At 39.7% G+C, this 20,712-nt stretch overlaps 1 protein-coding gene across 5 annotated transcripts in view; it reads right to left on the bottom strand.

The window, feature by feature from the left end:
* The window catches only part of RABEP1 (rabaptin, RAB GTPase binding effector protein 1), a 104,187-nt gene extending 83,862 nt beyond the window's left edge, over window positions 1–20,325 (bottom strand). For all 5 annotated transcript variants that reach the window (XR_009537518.1, XR_009537517.1, XM_060133910.1 and 2 more), the window contains exon 1: window positions 20,098–20,325. Coding sequence is in view for 3 of the 5 variants with exons in the window: in XM_060133910.1 (XP_059989893.1) it covers window positions 20,098–20,131 (34 nt within the window). In the remaining 2 variants the exon portion in view is untranslated. The remainder of the gene's footprint in view (window positions 1–20,097) is intronic.
* Window positions 20,326–20,712: the final 387 nt, after the last annotated feature.

The following is a 20,712-nucleotide window of genomic DNA, read 5'->3' as shown; positions in this document are numbered from 1 at the left end:
AATGGAGAAATCTAGGCAATGATCAACAGTCCTAACATCTCAAAGAGACAACCAGACATTATGAGCCTCCTGATAGAGGTACACGCTACCACTTTGAAATATTCTTTTAAAAAGCACAACAAAACCACCACCAAAAAATATAACACATAAAACCGTATTTCAAACAAACAAAAACCTGGACCTAATCACTACTTTAGATCAAACTACCGATTTAGAGGAAACACAGAAGGCACAAGAATATGGAGACCAACACAACATGGATGCAATTAGGAAATTCCAGGTGTAAACAATCTACAGGGTGGATTTCTTCAACAGACAAATTGTAAGGGAAAAAAACAGACAGGACACACCAGCCAATCTTAAGGATAGCTTTTATTTTGGATCCTGATTTGAACAATTTTTTTTTTAAGTTGAGATAACTGAGGAAATTTCAACACTGACTAGATATTCAGAAACACTAAAGAATTAGTTACTGTTTTTAGGTGATATAGTAGTATTGCATTTTATGTTTACATATATACTAAAGTGTTTCCAAATGAAATCATCTAATGTCTGAGTTTTGCTATTAAAAAATCCAGGAGGGGGGACCTCCCTGGTGGTGCAGTGGTTAAGAATCTGCCTGCCAATGGAGGGGACCCATGTCCCACGTGCCACAGATCTTCCCGGACCAGGGATTGAACATGGGTCCCCTCCATTGGCAGGCAGATTCTTAACCACTGCAATGGAGGGAACCCGTGTTCAATCCCTGGTCCGGGAAGATCCCACATGCCACAGAGCAGCTAAGCCTGTAAGCCACAACTACTGGAGCCCGCAAGCCACAACTACTGAAGCCTGCACACCTAGAGCCTGTGCACTGCAACGAAGAGTAGCCCCTGCTCAACCAACTAGAGAAAGCCCACGTGCAGCAACGAAGACCCAGTGCAGCCATAATAAATTAATTAATTAAAAAACAAAACAACAACAACAACAAAAAATCCAGGAGGGAAGGTGGGGAGGGCTATAGGTGAAACAAGACCCGCCATGCATTGATAATCATGATACACAGAGAGAGGGTGGTGGGTCTACATACTAAACTCTTTACTTTTCAAGTGTTTAAAAAATTCCATATAAAAGACTAAGTTTGCTTTTTTTTTTAAAGTCTTACCATTTCTGTGTTTGAGGGCTTAAGTCTAAATCAGCTGAAAAATAATGTGCCCATAAAACCATCCCTCCACCATTCCATATAAAGGGGCATTATACATATTCACACATACAATTCACAGTGGAGAACTATTAATTAAAAATTTAATTACTTCTGGTTACCAAATTCCTTTAATATAAAATGAAAATTTGCTCAGAATATTCTGAAGATTTTTTTTTGAAGATTTTTTTTTTTTATCGTTTACATAGGAACAAGTCAAGCCTAACACAACATATGATACCTCTTGGAACCATATATGATTATACTGTAAAACAAATCAAATTCCCTATGTACATACTGTCCTTCATTGTAACATGGAAAACCTAAAATGTAGATGTAATTTCTTATCTCCCTACACTTGTGTTATAAAAAGGCTACAATATAACCACACAGCTGATATTAGAAGTTATTTATCAGAAAAGAAGTTCTTCATAAATAAATAATAAAAAGACAAGCATTATATTTTATTTATAAGGGAAGTTGAATGCATTATTTATGAGCCTTTCAGAAATATCAAAGTCATACATAGAAAGGCATCAGAATTTTGATAAATAGTTATCCTAAGTGTGGATGAAGAAGATTAATTATATGTCCCTGAAGGGGAAATGAGAAACCAGTAGGTAAAAAAATTTCCAGGAGAGAGCGCTGATGTTAATGACATGGGGAGGAGGGTGAGGGGGTGTCTCTCAAAGCTAGAAAAAAAGAATTAAATAACAGGAACTAACAGTTAAGTATCCCCCATTCATCAGGTATTATATGGGAAGCCGTACAGCATAATAGTTGAAAGCACAGGCTCTGGAATTAATGTTTGAATCCCAGCTCTGCCACTTATAAACCGGTTCCTTCTCTCTACCTGTAAAAATGGGGACTAGAATAGTACTACCTTCTAGGGTTGTAGCAAGGATTATATAATTTACATATAGCTCTTAGGCAAGTTATTTTATACACTGGCTCATTAAACTTTCAAAACAAACCATAAAGTAGGCATACCATCCCCAGTTATAGGTGAGAAAACATTCTGAGAAATTAAGTAAAATGCCTATTGTTGCACCGCTAGGAAGTGGCAGAGCTGGGTTCAAACACTGACCTGCCATGGCCTAGAAAGATTTCCCTGTGACTATAAGTATTTAATAGTGATTAATATAGGACTTATAAACAAGTGTAATACCACCTTCTAGGGGTGGCTCTTTTATTTAGTCACATATTAATTTACATGTTGAAATATATATACTTAATTATAAGTTATTTTCCTTCACACTAAAGGCATTATACTGTTAGGGTTTGTTTTTTTTAAGTCATTTGTATAACTTTATCAGAATGGTAACAGTGCATTCTAAAGCATTTTGTTATAAACCAGTGGTTCTCAACTGGAGGTGATTTTGCTTCCCAGAGGATATTTGACAATGTCTGGAGACATTTTTGGTTGTCACAACCAGGGGTGGGGTCGGGGGGGGGGTGCATAGGTAAGGGTACTGGCATCTAGTGGGTAGGGGCCAAAGATGCTTCTTATTTAACATCCTACAATGTACAGGACAGTCATACACAACAAAGAATAAGACAGCGCAAAATGTCAATAGTGACAAAGGTAAGAAATCTGTTATAAACTGATAGGAAGGGTTGAGAACTTCAGATACAAAGTGAAACACCAGAAGACAGGTAAAAAGTCCCTTCCAAAAGGAAACCATAAACAAAACGAAAAGACAACCTATGGAATGGGAGTAAATATTTGCAAACGATACAACTGACAAGGGCTTAGTTTCCAAAATATACGAACAGCTCATACAACTCAACAACAAAAAACGAACAACCCAATCGAAAAATGGGCAAACGAACTAAATAGTTATTTCTCCAAAGAAGACATACAGATGGCCAAAAGGCACATGAAAAGATGCTCAACATCACTAATTATTAGAGAAACACAAATCAAACCTACAATGAGGTACCACCTCACACTGGTCAGAATAGCCATCATTAAAAAGTCCACAAATAACAAATGCTAGAGAGGGTGTGGAGAAAAGGGAACCCTCCTACTGTTGGTGGGAATGTAAGTTGGTGAGGCCACTATGGAAAACAGTATGGAGGTTCCTCAAAAAACTAAAAACATCAGGGGCTTCCCTGGTGGCGCAGTGGTTAAGAATCCGCCCACCAATGCAGGGGTCATGGGTTCAAGCCCTGGTCCAGGAAGATCCCACATGCCGTGGAGCAACTAAGCCCATGTGCCACAACTACTGAGACTGCACTCTGGAGCCCACGAGCCACAACTACTGAAGGCTGTGAGCCTAGAGCCTATGCTCCGCAACAAGCCACTGCAATGAGAAGCCCACTCACCGCCACTAAAGAAAGCCCACATGCACCAACAAAGACCCAAAAATAAAATAGATAAATTAATTAATTAAATAAAAACAAAGCTTCCATATGATCCAGCAATCCCACTCCTGGGCATATATCCGGACAAAACTAAAATTCAAAAAAATACATACACCCCTATGTTCATAGCAGCACTTTTCACAATAGCCAAAGCATGGAAACAACCTAAATGTCCATCAACAGATGAATGGACCAAGATGTGGTACATATACAATGGAATACTACTCAGCCATTAACAAAAATAAAATAATGCTATTTGCAGCAACATGGATGCAACTATAGATTATCATGCTAAGTGAAGTTAAGTCAGAAAGAGAAAGACAAATACCATATGATATCACTTACACATGGAAACTAAAACATGACACAAATGAACTTACCTATGAGACAGAAACAGACTCACAGACATAGAGAACAGACTTGTGGTTGCCAAGGGGAAGCAGGGTGGGAGATGCATGGATTGGGAGTTTGGGGTTAGCAGATGCAAACGATCATATATAGAACTGATAAACAACAAGGTCCCACTGTAGAGTACAAGGAACTATATTCAATATCCTGTGATAAACCATAATGGAGGACTTCCCTGGTGGCACAATGGTTAAGACTCTGTGCTCCCAATGCAGGGGCCCGGGTTTGATCCCTGGTCAGGGAACTAGATCCCATACGCATGCCACAACTAAGAGTTCGCATGCCACAGCTAAGGAGCCCGTGAGCCACAACTAAGGAGCCCACGTGTGGCAACTAAGGAGCTGGCGAGCCACAACTAAAGAGCCCGCCTATCACAACTAAGACCCAATGCAACCAAATAAATAAATAAATATTTTTTAAAAAACCATAATGGGAAAGAATATGAAAAAGAATATATATATATGAATCACTTTGCTGTACAGCAGAAATTGACACAACACTGTAAATCAACTATACTTCAATTAAAAAAAAAAGTCCCTTCTAATCCTAAAATTCTGTCCCCTTACCATACCTGATTAAAACAAATCCAGGGTATGTTTCAAGACAGATAACTATGCAGTAATCGACAGCAAAAGTCTTAAAATTCTGTATACTTTTCAACCAAGCAATTTCACTGCCAAAAATATATCCTAAAGAAGTAATAATGATCAGTATGCATGAAGATTTAATTGCAGGAACTCCCTGGTGGCGCTGTGGTTAAGAATCCGCCTGCCAATGCAGGGGACACAGGATTGATCCCTGGTCCAGGAAGATCCCACATGCCACAGAGCAACTAAGCCCGCATGCCACAACTACTGAGCCCACGTGCTGCAACTACTGAACCTCACACCCCCAGAGCCCATGCTCCGCAACAAGAGAAAGCACCGCAAATGAGAAACCTGTGCGCCTCAATGAAAGAGTAGCCCCTGCTCACCGCAACTAGAGAAAGCCCACGTGCAGCAACGAAGACCCAACACAGCCAAAAAAAAAAAAAGATTTAATTGCAAGAATGTTGACTTCTTTAAAGCATCAGAATTCCAAAACGTCAAAAAAAGCAAATGTCTAACAACAGAAAAATGACCCCCCAAATTATGAGGTATCTATACAAGTTTCAAGATGAAACCTTTTCGAAAGAGACCGTAACAAATTCTATCAAATCTACAAGGAATAAATATATCCTATGCTATTTAAACTGTCTTCAGCATAATAAAAGATGGAATGTTTCCGAATTTATTTTACTAGACTAGTATAATCAAGGCACCAAAACCCAAGGTAGTACCAAAATGTAAAACTATAGGCCAATCTCAGTTATGAACGTAATTTTGCAAAGAAAAAAGTTAAAACATTAGCAAACCTAACCTAGATACATACTAGAACAATCCATCACAAACAAGCTGAGTTTACCTCAGGTATACAAAATCTGTCCCAACATTAGGAAATCCATTAATCAATTCTGTTAGAGATCAAAAAGACCTGAAATAATCTCAATGAATTACAAAGTAAAGGAAAAAAAGTAAAGCAATGAAAAAGGAAACAGCTATGAGAAACAAAGAATGCCCAATATATGGATGATCCATGTGCCTAAAACAGAAAACCCAACAAAGAGAACTAAGAAAATACTAAAAGAAAAAAGAAAAAAAAAACACTAAAAGATTTAAAGGAATAAATACTCCCAAGAGGAAATCAGAAGTGAATCTGCAAGTAAAAAATAATAAAGATGTGAGCAAACAGGCTCACATTGGAGGAAAACAGAAAATAGAAAGAGGACTTCCCTGGTGATCCAGCAGTCAAGACTCTGTGCTCCCAATGCAGGGCGCCCAGGTTTGAGCCCTGGTCAGGGAACTAGATCCGCATGCCACAAACTAAAGATCCCGTGTGCCACAACTAAAGATCCCGCATGCTGCAACTAAGACCCAGCGCAGCCAAATAAATAAATATTTTTAAAAAAGAAAGAAAAAAAATAGAAGGAACTTGGACATCCTTGAACAACTGAACCAACCTTGGAATGCTTTACTTCTAAACTTGCTACACACAAAAAAACCCTTTACTTGTTTAAGCCACTAGGGATTGGATTTCCAATTGCTATGAGAGGTATTCCTGATACAAAATAATACATCAAAATGTATATATATCACAAGTATCAAAATTTTAATGTACATAAATCCTTATTAGTTGTTTCAAAGGTTATTAAGATAAGTATTTGCATAAATATTTAGAGATATATGTAGCAGGATGTTTACTACAGCGTTAACTGCAATGGGAAAAAAAATTTAAATATATACCAAGAGAGACCTAGTTAATCATGTTATGGAATCCATACAATGGATTACTATGCAGTCATTAACAATAACATTTATTACTTAATTTAAGTGGAAACAACACCCTATAAAAATATTAGAATTTTCATTAAACTTTTAAAAGCGTTTTTTTCATATATTTTAATATACATATAGTGACTTCCCTGGTGGCCCAGTGGTAAAGAATCCACCTTCCAATGCAGGGGACGCGGGTTCAATCCCTGGTCAGGGAGCTAGGATCCCACACACCGTGGGGCAACTAAGCTCACGCGCCACAACTACTGAGCTCACACACCTTCGCTAGAGAGCCCACGTGCCACAAACTACAGAGCCCACATGCTCTGGAGGCCACGCACAACTAGAGAAGAGAAAACCCACACACCACAACTAGAGAAGCCTGCACACTGCAACGAAAGATCCCGCATACCTCAACGAAGATCCCGCATGCTGCAGCTAAGACCCAATGCAACCCAAAAAATAAAAAATAAATATACATATAAAAACCCTGGAAAGATAACATATCAATAAGTGAATGGATATTATCTTTGAGTAATTTTTTTATGCTTTTCTGCATTTTCTAAATTGTTTACAATAGGTAGTATTAATTTTATCTAAAATTATAAAATAACTGCTTACAGAAAATTAACGACTTAATAAAAGATGTGGAAGTCCTAACCTGACAAACAGCTCATACAGAAAAAACTTAAAAATTCAAATGATATTGAAAAAAAAAAAAAAGGCCAACAATTTCAGAAAAAAACAAAAAACGAAGAAAGTATAAGTGGATATCTAATTGATACTGAGATAAAGCAGGTCTTTGAAGGTATCAAAGCATTATCAAGTTTGTTCAAAAGAATTCTTAGGCTTCTCTATACCATGCATTAGCAATAAGAGAAAGAATAAACTTGGACAATATCTGTAACAAATAAAAGACAAAGGCCAATGTCCATGAAATAAAGATATTTATAAATTAATAAGAAAATGGCAAAGGACATGAAGAGGCAATGCACAAAGAAAACAAATGGTCAATACATTTTTTAAAGCCTAATCACACCCACCAAAATGGTATCTTATTGCTGTTATAGGTTGCATTTAGAAACTTAAAACAGCAATAAGATACCACTTTGCCTATGCTATTGGTAATAATTAAGTCTATACTTAATGTTAACAAGGGTGAGGTGACACTAAAAGACATCAGCACTAATGGCAGAAATGTAAACTAGAACGAGATATCTGGAAAGCAATTTAGCAATATATAAATATATCAAAACCTCATACTTTTTGACCCAGAACTCTCTGGGAAATAATCAAAGATGACATCAAAGACTAATGTCCAAAGATGTCTCCTGTAGAATTATTTACTAATAGCAAGATCTTACAAATAATCAAATAGGCAGTAATAGGAAAATAATTAAGTTATTTTTATAACTTAATGTATAACAAATATATGATAAATTAGACTTTTAAAACCAACGTTTTTTGAAAAGCTTACAACACAGAAATATTTTACATCATAATTAAAATAAAAATAGCAGAATACAAAACCACATGTGCAATATGATCAGCTGGTTAAAAATTTTATTTGTTGATATAAAACATGGCCAGAAATACACTAAAATGACAAAATATTCCAAAGGATAGAATTATAAGTCCAGTTTTCTTTATACTTTCTTTGTACTTTATGGTTTAAAAAGCACACACACACACACACAACTTGGGTTTTTGTTTTAACTTTGCCCCTTTTTTAATGATCTGAGAGTTTACTTAAATAAAACTAACCTGAGAGATAGTGGGTGGAATTTAAATAGTAAAAAAAAGTCATGGGAACCTGGATCCTGAGCAATTTACTAAACTTTCATTTCCTCATTGTGAAATACGGGTAATACCAACCTTAAAGAATTCAGAGGATTAAATAATTAATGCACTTAAAGTGCTTTATGGCACTCTAAAGATGCTTGTTAAAGATACACCTTTCTATGGGCTTCCCTGGTGGCGCGGTGGTTGAGAGTCCGCCTGCCGATGCAGGGGATACGGGTTCATGCCCCGGGCCAGGAAGATCCCACATGCCGCAGAGCGGTTGGGCCCGTGAGCCATGGCCGCTGAGCCTGCGCGTCCGGAGCCTGTGCTCCGCAATGGGAGAGGCCACAACAGTGAGAGGCCCGCAAAAAAAAAAAAAAGATACACCTTTCTCCTTAGTTTATAACTAAATCAATGAGGGTTTTTTTAAGGTCTTTTTTTGGGGGGCGGGGGGGAAGGGGGCAGTAGAGGGGAGCATGGTGGGCAGACTTAATGTGATCATTCCAAATTTTATCTGAATGAGTAAATACCTAAGAATAGTTCAGGAAAATTCTAGAAAATAAATAATGAAGGGTTCCTGGCTCTTTAAAATACTAAAACATTAGAAAGTAGGGAAAAAAGTCATTTTAACTATGGGTATAACACCAGAACAGATAAATCAATCAAACACAATACTATTCAGAAACGGACTCAGGTATTCCTGGATATTTAGCATATAATAAATGGTGGCATTTCAAAATCAATTGAGAAAAATGGATTAAACACTACATGGTGCAATATTATCTGGCTAGCCATTTGAAAATAAACAGGAGTAAAAGCTAGATTCCTATCTCAGCCTTTACATCAAAATAAATTCCAAAGTGATCAAACATTTAAAAGTAAATACTAGAAGGTAACACAGACAAAGAGGTAGAAGGAAACCTAGAAGCCATTAAGGAAAAAACTGATAAAACCCATATGCCAAAACATCTCAAAATTAAAAAACAAAATGGGGGAAATTTTTGCTGCATTTGCTACACACATGATAAAGAGGTCAACTTCCCCATATGCAAATAATTTCTTAAATTAAGGAGCTATAAGTTCTCTTATACCCTGATGGTGAGCCTGTAAATTGTCCAACCTTTCTGAAAAAGAATTTGACATTTGCCATTAAATTTTTAAATGTTTACTTATTTATTTTGGCTGCGCCGGGTCTTAGTTGCAGCACACGAGATCTTTAGTTATGGCATTTGGACTCTTGGTTGAGGCATGCACGCAGGATCTAGTTCCCTGAGCAGGGATCGAAGCCAGACCCCCTACATTGGGAGAGGGGAGTCTTAGCCACTGGACCATCAGAGAAGTCCCGCCATTAAATTTTTAAACGTTCATATTCTTTGACTCAGTAATTTTGGTTCAAGGAACTTATAACACAAAAACACTCACATGAGCCTGTGAAGACAGGTACAAGGATATTAGCTGAAGTTTTATAATAACGGCACAAATATTCATCAATGGGGACTTACTTTAAAAAATTATAGTGTATCTGTATTATACAGCCACAAAAATGATCTATTTCAAAAATGATGACATTATCTATATCAAAAACAAATAAAGAAAAAGGAAGGTTGAGAAGAGCGTATATAGCAGGATTCCACTTTTAAATCATCAGAATACACATTTCTTTTTAAAAAACCAGAAAAATACCTACCAGACCCTTATCAGTGTTTATCTCTGAGGGGTGAGCTTATGAGCTTATATGGACTTTTCCCTTCATATTATACATTTATAAATTTTTAACAAACATTTGTTATTTTTGACACAAAAAAATCTTTTAATTAAGAAATTTAAAATCACATCTATGAAAGAATACACAAATATATAAATGGAACAGAATGGTGAGCCTAGGAATAGATCCACGAATATAGCAGACTGATCTGTGACAAAGAAGGACAGGCAATTCAATGGAGAAAGGACAGTCTTTACAACAAATGATGGTGCTGGAACAACTGGATATCCACATGCAAAAATGAAAGAAAAAAATCTAGCTACAGACTTTACACCCTTTACAAAAAAAATAACTCAAAATGAGTCACAGACCTAAATGTAAAATGCAAAACTATGAAACTCCTAGAGTGAAACATAGTAGAAAATCTAGATGACCTTGGGTTATGGCAATGACTTTTTAGATACTGCACCAAAGGCATGATCTATGAAAGAAATAATTATAAGTTGGATTTCATTAAATTTAAAACTTCTGTTTGTGAAAAACACTGTCAAGGGCAAAGACAAGCCACAGATTTGGAGAAAATACTTGCAAAAGACATATCTGATAAAGTCCAGTTATCCAAAATACACAATGCACTCTTAAAACTAAACAATAAGAAAATTAACAACCTCATTAAAAGTTAAGCAAAAATTCTGAACAGACACCTCACAAAAGAAGATATACAGATAGTGAATAACCTCAACATCATCTGTCTTTAGGGAACTGCAAATTAAAACAATGAGATACCACTACACATCTACTAGAATGGCTAAAATCCAAAACACAGACACTTGCCAAATGCTGGAAAAAGTGGAACAACAGGAATGCTCATTTGTGGCTGGTGGGAATGCAAAATGGTACAGCCACTTCAACATACTCTTACCATATAATTCAGCAATCACACTCCTTAATATTTAGCCAAATGAGTGGAAAACTTAGATCCACACAGAAATCTGCATTATAGTAATTTATTCATAACTGCTAAAACTTGGAAGCAATCATGAAGTCCTTCAATAACTGAATAACTGGTACATCTAGACAATGAAATATTAATCAGTGCTAAAAAAAGAATTGGGCTACCAAGCCACAAAAAGACATGAAGAAACCTTAAATGTATATTACTAAGTGAAAGAAGCCAATATGAAAAAGGCTACATAACTGTATGATTCCAACTATATAACATTCTGTAAAAGGGAGAAACCATGAAGACAGTAAAAAGACCAGTGTTTACCAAGCATTCAGGGGAAAAGAGGGATGAGGAGGTAGAACACGGCATTTCTAAGGCAGTGAAACTGTTCTATATGATATTACAACGGTCAATGGATAGATGCATTGCATGTTTGTCCAAACCCACAGAATGTACAACACCAAGAGTGAACACTAATGTAAGTGATGGACTTTGGATGATAATGATGTGCAGTTCATCGATTGTTTAAAAATGTACCACACTGGTGTGGAATGTTGATGGTCAGGGAGTCTGACAGGGAGGGGGTATAAGAAAACTCTCTGTACTTTCTGTTCAATTTTGCTATGAAAATAAAACTACTCTAATTTTAAAAAAAACACAACACAGTGCAAGGCACAGAACACCTCAATAAATCACAGCTTCCATTTTATTATGAACTCATATGATACAGAGAAATCAAACAAATTTGAGGGAACGTTAGCATACATCAAAAAGAGTTGAGAGTTTTGATCAAAAAATCTTTGCTGTTTGTTGCACGAGTCACATAGATTCCATGTCTGGAATATTCCACTAATATTAGGGACACCATTTTAGGAAGAGCACTAGCAAACTACATGGTATTAGGACATCTGGCTAGCCAAGCAAAAGAAGCTGCAAAGAATGGAGAGGGTACAGAATCCTCACATGAGGAACTGCCAAGATGGAAGCAAGCTCTTTAAGTATCTGAAGACCCTTTGTGTGGAAGAGAAAATAGACTAATTTTGACTCATTCATGAGGCCAGAACCATGGTGTAGAAGTTGTAGGGAAGTGATTTCAGCCCAACAAAGTTAAGAATTTACTAATACAGTTACCACAAAAAGTGGCCATGTTCTAGGAAGACTGGATTTCATCTGTCAGGAGTAAATGCAGAACAAATTTTTGCAATAGAGATGGATCTAACCTGTTAATGGCCCTTCTGTAACTGTCTACTGAGGCTTACTAGGTTCACAATAAAATGAAAGACAGAAGTAGTGTCAGGCAGACTCTATTCCATAGTAGCTAAGAAAGCTGAGAATATAATATCTAGATGGGGGAGGGGGGGAGGCCAGGTGGGCAGCAGCAGTTTATTTATAAATAATAAATATAGCAGGAGCTTAGAGAAAGCAATCAAGTAGACATCAATTTGGGACTAAATGGTAACTATCAAGTTTGTATTGATTTTTCATACACTTAACCAATGGAATAGTAACCCACATCATGGTTCCCCCACCCCCACCCCATTGGACTTCCCACAATAAGGACCCAAACATACCCTGTACTTATTATTCTAACAGCCTTTCTCAACCCAGGTTTCATGACAGAGTTAAATCCTAATGCCCAAGGTATTCAATGTACATAATGAATTAACTTCTCTCCTGTGCATCTAAAATGGTACTGGTTATATCACCTTTAGGATAACTGGGAACATAGCCAAATTATTTTCTGTGTTCTGTGCTTAAGATGAGGAACCCAGCCAAGTATAAACAATCTCATCTGTAATAAAGGTTGCAAAACAACAACTTCCATGAGGACAGGCACCTTGTCTACCCTGTTCATAGTTCATACTCAAATCATATATGTTGAATAAATGAATGGAGACTACACTTATATTTAGTCAGTTTCTCTTCTACCTCAAGAGTTTTCTCTACCTTTCTTTCTCACACATCCTTTCCTTTTTCCCTTCTGTTTTGGAGGATGAGATCCCTGTCTCTCCTCCTGACACTCAAGCTCTTGATGCATCTTATCTGCTCTTAATTCCTCAGAGATCTAGTCCATATTTATTTTCTCCTTGATAACTTCAGGTTCTCCCTTCTCAGGGGCAGTTCCTCCAGCATCTACAATTATTGAAAAATAAATAATTATCAAGGAAGTCTCAGGACTTCCCTGGTGGTCCAGTGGTTAAGACTCCAGGCTCCCAATGCAGGGGGCCCGGGTTCGAACACTGGTCATGGAATTGGATCCCGCATGCCGCAACTAAGAGCCCACATGCCACAACTAAAAAATCCCGCATGCGGCAACCAAGATCCCACGTGCCACAACGAACACCCAGCGCAGCCAAATAAGTAAATAAATATTAAAAAAAAAAAGAAAAAGTCTCATGCGTTCTGACTGTAATCAAGTTACATCCATTCTATGATTCCTTTTTAGCAATGTCATAATGATGCAGCTAGAGAAAGTTCATTCTACATAAACAGAAGCAGTAACCAGAAGACAGGTGACAACCCCACTCTACTACTAAATTCTACTGTTGGCTCTGCTACAATGCACGTCACTTCTGCTTCTTTAGTCCTTAACTTCCTGATCTCTAAAATGAGGGAAGATAGTCTTTAAGATTCTTTTCAGGGATATGTCTCTATATCTACTACTCTCTATAGGTTAAATACATCTGCAGTGAGTAAAAGTAATGGTGAGGCAAATTTCCACTTAATTAAAGGATAACCAAAACATTAGAACTAGTCAAAACTAGGATGTCGTGAGTTCCTTCTCTCTCCAGAGGCATTCAAACAGAAATTAGTCTACCACTTGGAAGAGATTCAAGTATCTAATGAGAAAACTGAACAAAGGCACCTTCCTTCATAGCTCTCCCTGTTCTACTTGTAGTAAGTTTCCCCTGTGATCCAACAGAGAACTACCTACTGTCACTAGGCGCCTCCTCATTTCACATTAGTGTGCCTAAAGCCCATTCCCTCCACTAGATCATAAAATTCCTGAAATCAGAACTATATCTCGTTCATTTCCACAGCCCTTCCGCATTACCTGGCACAGCTGTCCTACACAAAAATAAACAGAATTGTTTACTAAATATTCCTATGAAGACTAAACTCAATGTAATGACTGATTATACAAAAAGAGCACATGAAATTTCACTGAATAAAAACCTAGTATATGATGTACTCAAGATATTTTAGAAATCAGAGCCCTTAAGAGTCAAAGGCAGTTCCATCCACAGGTAGTCAGGTAAGACATACAAATTAAAGGATTATTACACAATCCCAGGCTACTGTGTGCTGGGGCAGACTGTGTCAGTCTGTGTTAGTGAGACTGTGTTAGTCAGACTGTGGGGTAAGCTCAGGGCTTTTGTGTTTCTGATCAAGTTTAGTAGTTGGGAGATTTATCAAGTAATAATAAACAAACCAAATATATGGATTATTGAATAAATGGTATTAAGACAATTGGCTTGGGCTTCCCTGGTGGCACAGTGGCTAAGAATCCACCTGCCAATGCAGGGGACACGGGTTCGAGCTCTGATCCGGGAAGATCCCACATGCCGCGGAGCAACTACGCCCGTGCAGCACAACTACTGAGCCTGCGCTCTAGAGCCCGCGAGCCACAACTACTGAAGCTGGAGTGCCTAGAGCCCGTTTTCCACAACGAGAAGCCACCGCAATGAGGAGCCCGTGCACCGCAACAAAGAGTAGCCCCCACTCGCCTCAACTAGAGAAAGCCCGTGCGCAGCAACGAAGACCCAACACGGCCAAAAATAAATAAATAAAATAAATATTTTTTTTTTAAAAATTGGCTTTATCCACTTGGAAGAAAAATAAAGTTAGAACACTATATCACATCAAAAATAAATACCAGATGCAGGCAGCTTCCCCCAGCAAGCCAGAAAGCAGCTTTCCAGGAAGTTCTACAGACGTGGTCCCTCAATGATCACTGCCCTTCAGAGGGCCACAGCTGTACCCTCTCCAACAAAGTCTGGATTTCAGTTCTGGGAGCAGCCTCTTGAAGATTTGTTCCTTCCCTAGGTGCTCTGCCTTAGCCTTGAGGCAGTAGCTGCTCCCTGTATCTACTATTCCTGTATTCTTTAGGGTTTTTTTTTTTCTCTTAGGTAATCTCCTCTTTAGTTAATAATTCTTTATATTAAACTTTACCTGTTAAATTTAAAAATAAATTCCAGATGGTCTAAAGTACTAAATATAAGAGATGAAGCTATGAAAGTGGTGAAAATGAGATGTTTTCGTTGTTGTTGGGTTTTTTTTTTGGTTGTTTTTTGTTTTTTTAATAAAAAGAGGTCTTCCTAAGAAACCCAGAAACCATTAATTTTTTAAAATGGTCAAAGGACTTCCCTGGTGGCGCACTGGTTAAGACTCCATGCTCCCAATGCAGGGGGCCCGGGTTCAATCCCTGGCTGAGGAACTAGATCCCACATGCATGCCGCAACTAAGGAGCCCACAAGCTGCAACTAAGGAGCCCACATGCCACAACTAAGACCTGGAACAACCAAATAAAAATAAATGTTTTTTTAAAAAGTGATCAGGTCTACATAAAAATTAAAGCTTTCTGCACAACAAAAGAAAAAATAAATATATATAATTACTATCAGGAAAGTACAAATTAAAAAGCCATCATTTTACCTACTTAAAACCGTTCAGTGGCTTCCCTTAGAGCTCTAACAGTAAAGCCCACTCAGGCCAGCCTATACCTATTTGACCCTCTCATCATCTCTACCCAGGCACACTGACCTTTCTTCAGTCATCTTACTCATCCTGCTTCTTCCAAAAAGGGACTCCTGCTCATCCACTGGATCTCAGCTCTAGGACCACTTCCTCAGAAACCTTTCCTGGACTAACTAAATGGGTCAAATTCCTCAATTACAGCATTGTGTACCTCTCACAGCTGCTCAGCCCAAAAACCTCCTAATGATCCTCGACTACCTCTCTCTTTTGCATCCCATACCTAATCTAAATACTGTTGGCCATGCCTTCGAAATATAACCTCCACCAATGCACCCTGGTCTCAGCCTCATCATCTTTTTCCTGGATTAATGCCTCCCTTGCCTTCCTTTACTCTACTGCCAATCTACCAACCAGAGTGGTTTTTTTTTTTTTTAAAATGTTATGTCAGATCACATCACTCCTCTGCTCAAAACATTTTTAATGATTCCCCATAGTGAAAGCCAATCTTTGCAATGCTTCTAGAGCCCAGAAGACCTGCCACCACCCCATTACCTTTCACCTCATATTCTACTACTCTCTTCTCCCTTCCTCTCCCACCTCCTTCCACCCACTGCCCCAATAATTTCATTCTAGCCACACTGACCTCCATGCCATCCCTCAAACATGCCACACACATTCCTTCCCTAAGGCATTCGCAAGAATTGATCCCTATGTCTGGAACTCTTCCTCCAGATATCCTCATATTACCTCTTCTATCACCTTCAAGTCTCTGGCCAAATGTCATCTATGCAATAAGGCTACTCTGACCACCCTATTTAAAACCAGCCTATCCCCATTCCTTTTACCCTGCTCTATTTTTTCTTTTTTCCATAGCACTTATCACCTAACAATCCATATGTTTTGCTTATGTTTGTTGTTTAATCTGTTTCTCCCACACTAGGGCAGGGTTATTTATTATCTGTGTTGCCCACTGATGTATTTCAAATATCTAGAATTGTGCCTGGCCAGTAGTACACGCTCATATTTGTTGAGCAGTTTTGTACTTGTCTGTGGGATTATCTAATTAACGGCCTTCTGATTCACCACCTAGGAACAGGGACTGGGTTTGGGTTTCTTGGTCATTTTATTTCCTAGGGCCTAGCATAAGGCTTGGTCTAGACTGGGCACACAAACATTTGTTAACTGAAGAATACCTTTTTTTTTTTTTTTTGTCTATCACAAGATACAAACTTAAAACAACTGACATTATCCAGGGTTTGTAAAAGTGTAGAGGAAATCCACCCTCTCATATACTATTGGCAGGTATGTAAATTGATACTTTTTGAGCGTAAGCTAGCAATGGTTATTAAAATTTAATTCACTCAGAGCTCATGCCCTTTAATTCACAGTCTTACAGAAGTAAAAGCAAAAGTACCTGAAAAATATGTACAAGAATATTTATTACAGAACTGCTTATAATGAAAAAATTAAAACATCAATAAAGATATAGGCAAATAAATCATGTGTGGTACATGCGTATGACAGAACATTCTTTAACAAGAATGAGGTAGATCTATAACGTTGAACTGGAAAGTAGTCCACGATCTAGTAAACAGATCGAGGGCTCTGGCATCAGGTGACCTGGATTTGAATCCTGGCTCCCCTCACTTCTAGCTATGTAACTCTAAGCACTTTCAACTTCTCTGTGCTTCAGTTTCCTCATCAATAAAACAGGAACAATATTATAATAGTACCCACCTCAATGATAAGAAGATTTCCTGAAATAATGCATGCAGTGTCTATAGCACATTATATGGCCACATAACCATTTACAAGTATATGATAATTATAGCTAACACTTATAAGCAAAATAGACAAGTTGCAGACCTATGTATGTAAAGCATGTCCATTTCAGGGGAAAAAGGTAGCATGTCTGTGTTAACTATAGAAAAAAGTCAAGAAGGATAGAAAACTTAACACTGGTTTCCTTTGGGAGATGGGAGGAGACACACTTCTTAATAGCCATACTTTTTTAATGGAAGGATTTTAGAATACAGTGTTTTTAAATAAAAAAGAAATGAAGTAAAATCAGAGCAAATGCTTCTAAGATAGAGTTTAACTTAGATTTAAAAATATTAAAATTTTAAAAATTTCACATTCTATATAGTCTTTGAATTATCAAGGTAAAATGAAATAAGCTGAAATTTTTTTGACTATTAAAGTTACCTTTGTTCTGAACGAGTAAACTAAGATGCATGATCAAAAAAATAGTTTTCGGAAAACTTACAAAAGAAAAAATTAAAGAGAATTAAAAGAAAATTATTACGTTTTACCCTGTCGATTTACACACAAATGAATTCTTTTCTTAATCTACGATATCTCCATGAAAAATAAACCTATGTCAAAGAAGGAAAAGAAAACAATGTCAATGTAAAATAAAACTGCCTCTAAAATGGGATACCTGGGAATTCCCTGGAGGTCCAGTGGTTAGGACTCTGCGCTCTAACTGCCGAGGGCCTGGGTTCAATCCCTGGTCAGGGAACTAAGAGCACACAAGCCACGCGGTGCAGCCAAATAAATAAATAAAATGGGATAAAAGCTAGATTAAAGTCAAAAAGTAAAGTTATCTTTTACTGCCGGTTGAACTCAAAAGAATTCTGCAACTGTTTGGTTTTTTTGTTTTTGTTTTTTTTTGATATCAGCAGGGCTAGGAAATTCAAGCATGCTTAAAGCTAAAGTGTTAAGAAGTGATCTATGTTAAGTTCAGCCAAAGAGAAAAATTAAATCCCCAAGATGAACTTCTAAGACACTGATACAAAGCGTTCAAATACACCGAATTCTCTCTCCTTCTGTAAACAGTAGCTGTGGTTGCTCATTTACTACATTAACTGAAAATAAATACTGCAATCTATGCAAACTAAATCTCATCCCACGGTCACAGGATTTGAAAAACAGGGAATAAACCTGTACTAAGAATACAAGATTTCCTAAAGCTAATTTTTCCTAGCCTCTTTCAAGTGCTTAGTCACTTCTGCCTATTTACAAGGAAGACCATTTCACATCTAGAAAGAGGCAGGGAATTTTGATTCCAGACTGTCATGTCACCTGAGCCGTCCTAGACGTTTGTTTCCATGCAACTCAAGAGAAGGCAGCTGCCAGCTAAGCATACCTACCCCTCCAGATCAGAACCAGAAGCCACTGGGGCTCTCTCTATTCTGCCTCTGTCTGCAAAAACAAAGAGGTGTTTGTGGAAACGGGAAGTTTTCTTCCCTGACACCAAATGCAAAAGGTGAGGATTAAAATGTAGCCTGAAAACATCCCTGTTTCCTCTAACAGTCCACCAGAAATGCCTCCCTTCTGTTCTACTGAAACAGAAACAGCAACCAGATTCTTACACAACTCCAGATGTGGGTACCAGACATGTCTCCTTAGGCAACTAACAAAACCTAAAACTAGAGGCAAAAAGGCTTTGGAACACACTTCCAAGAAAGCAGCTAGCATTAAAATCTGATAACATTGTTTCAGGTTCCTCAAAGGCAACAAAAGAGAGTAAGGTCTTCATGAAAGATTATTTTAAGAGACAATCCTAGGCAAAGGCAGGTTTTTAAGGACCTACCATGGGCCCAGCACCAAATCCCGACATTCCACTCACACAAGATTCTAAGCACACACGCTGATTACAGAAATACACCTGAAAGAACTCTCTCGCCCAGATACCTTGGCAAGCAGTACCTTGCCAAGGACCAGGCACAGTCTTTCCAAACATAACTCCAGGTAGTAAAACCTGGAACCACGTGGTCAATCTCCGAAGCAGAGCTTAAGCCAATTTCCCAGAAGGTCATGAAGGACTGACAACCACCTGGGACTAATTAGGATGGGGCTCTTTTTCCTTCCTTGGATATAAGTGCTATAAAAGACACGCTTCCTCGACTTCACCATTCTCCTCATTATTTCCAAAAAACGCCTTAATAATACTAACCGGTTTACATAATACATGTTGCCTCCTTTCTAAGTAAAATATAAAGGCTCGAATTAACCTCTTTTCATGAGAATACTCAAGTTCAAAAAGGCTAAGAAACCTGCATAGTGCTTGTTAGTGAAGGCTCCAGGTCCTGCAGACACCCAGGCCCCAGCACTTACCATTAAGCCACAATGCCTCTCAAGGAACGCTACTAAATCCAGCTACTGATCCCAACCAGTTTCACGCCACAAAACTGAGCTCAAAGCGCTCAGTGGCATGGATGGGGGGCGGGGCGTGCGGAGGGCACATCACCACTACCTAAGCAATTTTTTTTTTCTTTAACGAATATAGCACATGTTCCTGATTTCCATCCTCCCCACGGGCAGAACCCACGTGCCGGCCCCACCGCTACCCACAGCAGCTCCCTCTCCACGCTCCCCAGCTTCTGCCTGGTCCCAGCAGCCCCCTCACGCCCCTCCCTCCACCCCCACCCCAGCCAGGGCTAAAGCCGGCACCTCCCGCCCCCTCCCCAGCGACGGCCGCCCAGGCCCCCGCACCGCCCTCGCGCGCAGCCGGCGCCGGAACCCGCGCGCTCCCGCCTCCGCCCGGCAGGGTCACCCCCGGGGCCTGCGCGCGCCCTTCCCGCCGCCCGGAGGTCTCCCCGCGACGCCGGCGCCGGGCAGGCCGCGCCCGCCGCGCCTGCCATGGTGGGCGACTCACCGTCAGGCTGAGGAGCCGGGCCCGGCTGCGCCATGGCCGGGCGGCCGGCCTCGGGGAGCGGGGATGGGCGGGGAAGCGGCGTCCCGGGCTCCCACAGGCTCAGCTGGCGGAGGAGGCGTCGACCGAGCCGCCGCCGCCGCCGCCCAGGGAGGAACCGCTAAGGCTGGAGCCGCCGGCGCCGCCACAGCCGCGGGCAGAGACGGACCCGAGCGCCGACCTCCGCCTCCTCATCCTGACAGCGGGAAATAAGCAGCGCGCAGGCGCGGGGGGATGGGGCAGCACGTGACGTCCCCCTGAGGGAAGGGGCGGGGCTTCGCGAGGGGTTGGGGAGCGCGGCGCGAGGGGGAGGCTGAAGGAGGAGCGGAGCGGGCTGTGGGAGCGCGGCGGGTAGGGTGGGGTGGGGGAGGGGGAGGCTGAATAGGGAAGGAGGGGGAGAGGGAAGAGAAGGAGAGTGGCGGCGGGGAAGGCCCGGCCTTGTGCAGGGGCCGCTCCGGGCCCTCCGCCCCAGCACAGAGGCAAAGAAAGAATACTAATGAAAAGAAGGGCGAGAGAGTAGGCTAGTAGTGGCTGGCAAATCCAGCCACTGTCTGTTGTAGCTGTGTGACCTTGGGCGAG

This window comes from Lagenorhynchus albirostris, chromosome 20, assembly GCF_949774975.1.
Source record: "Lagenorhynchus albirostris chromosome 20, mLagAlb1.1, whole genome shotgun sequence".
NCBI classification, from domain to species: domain Eukaryota; kingdom Metazoa; phylum Chordata; class Mammalia; order Artiodactyla; family Delphinidae; genus Lagenorhynchus; species Lagenorhynchus albirostris.
This window is presented reverse-complemented; position numbering and strand designations above follow the sequence as displayed.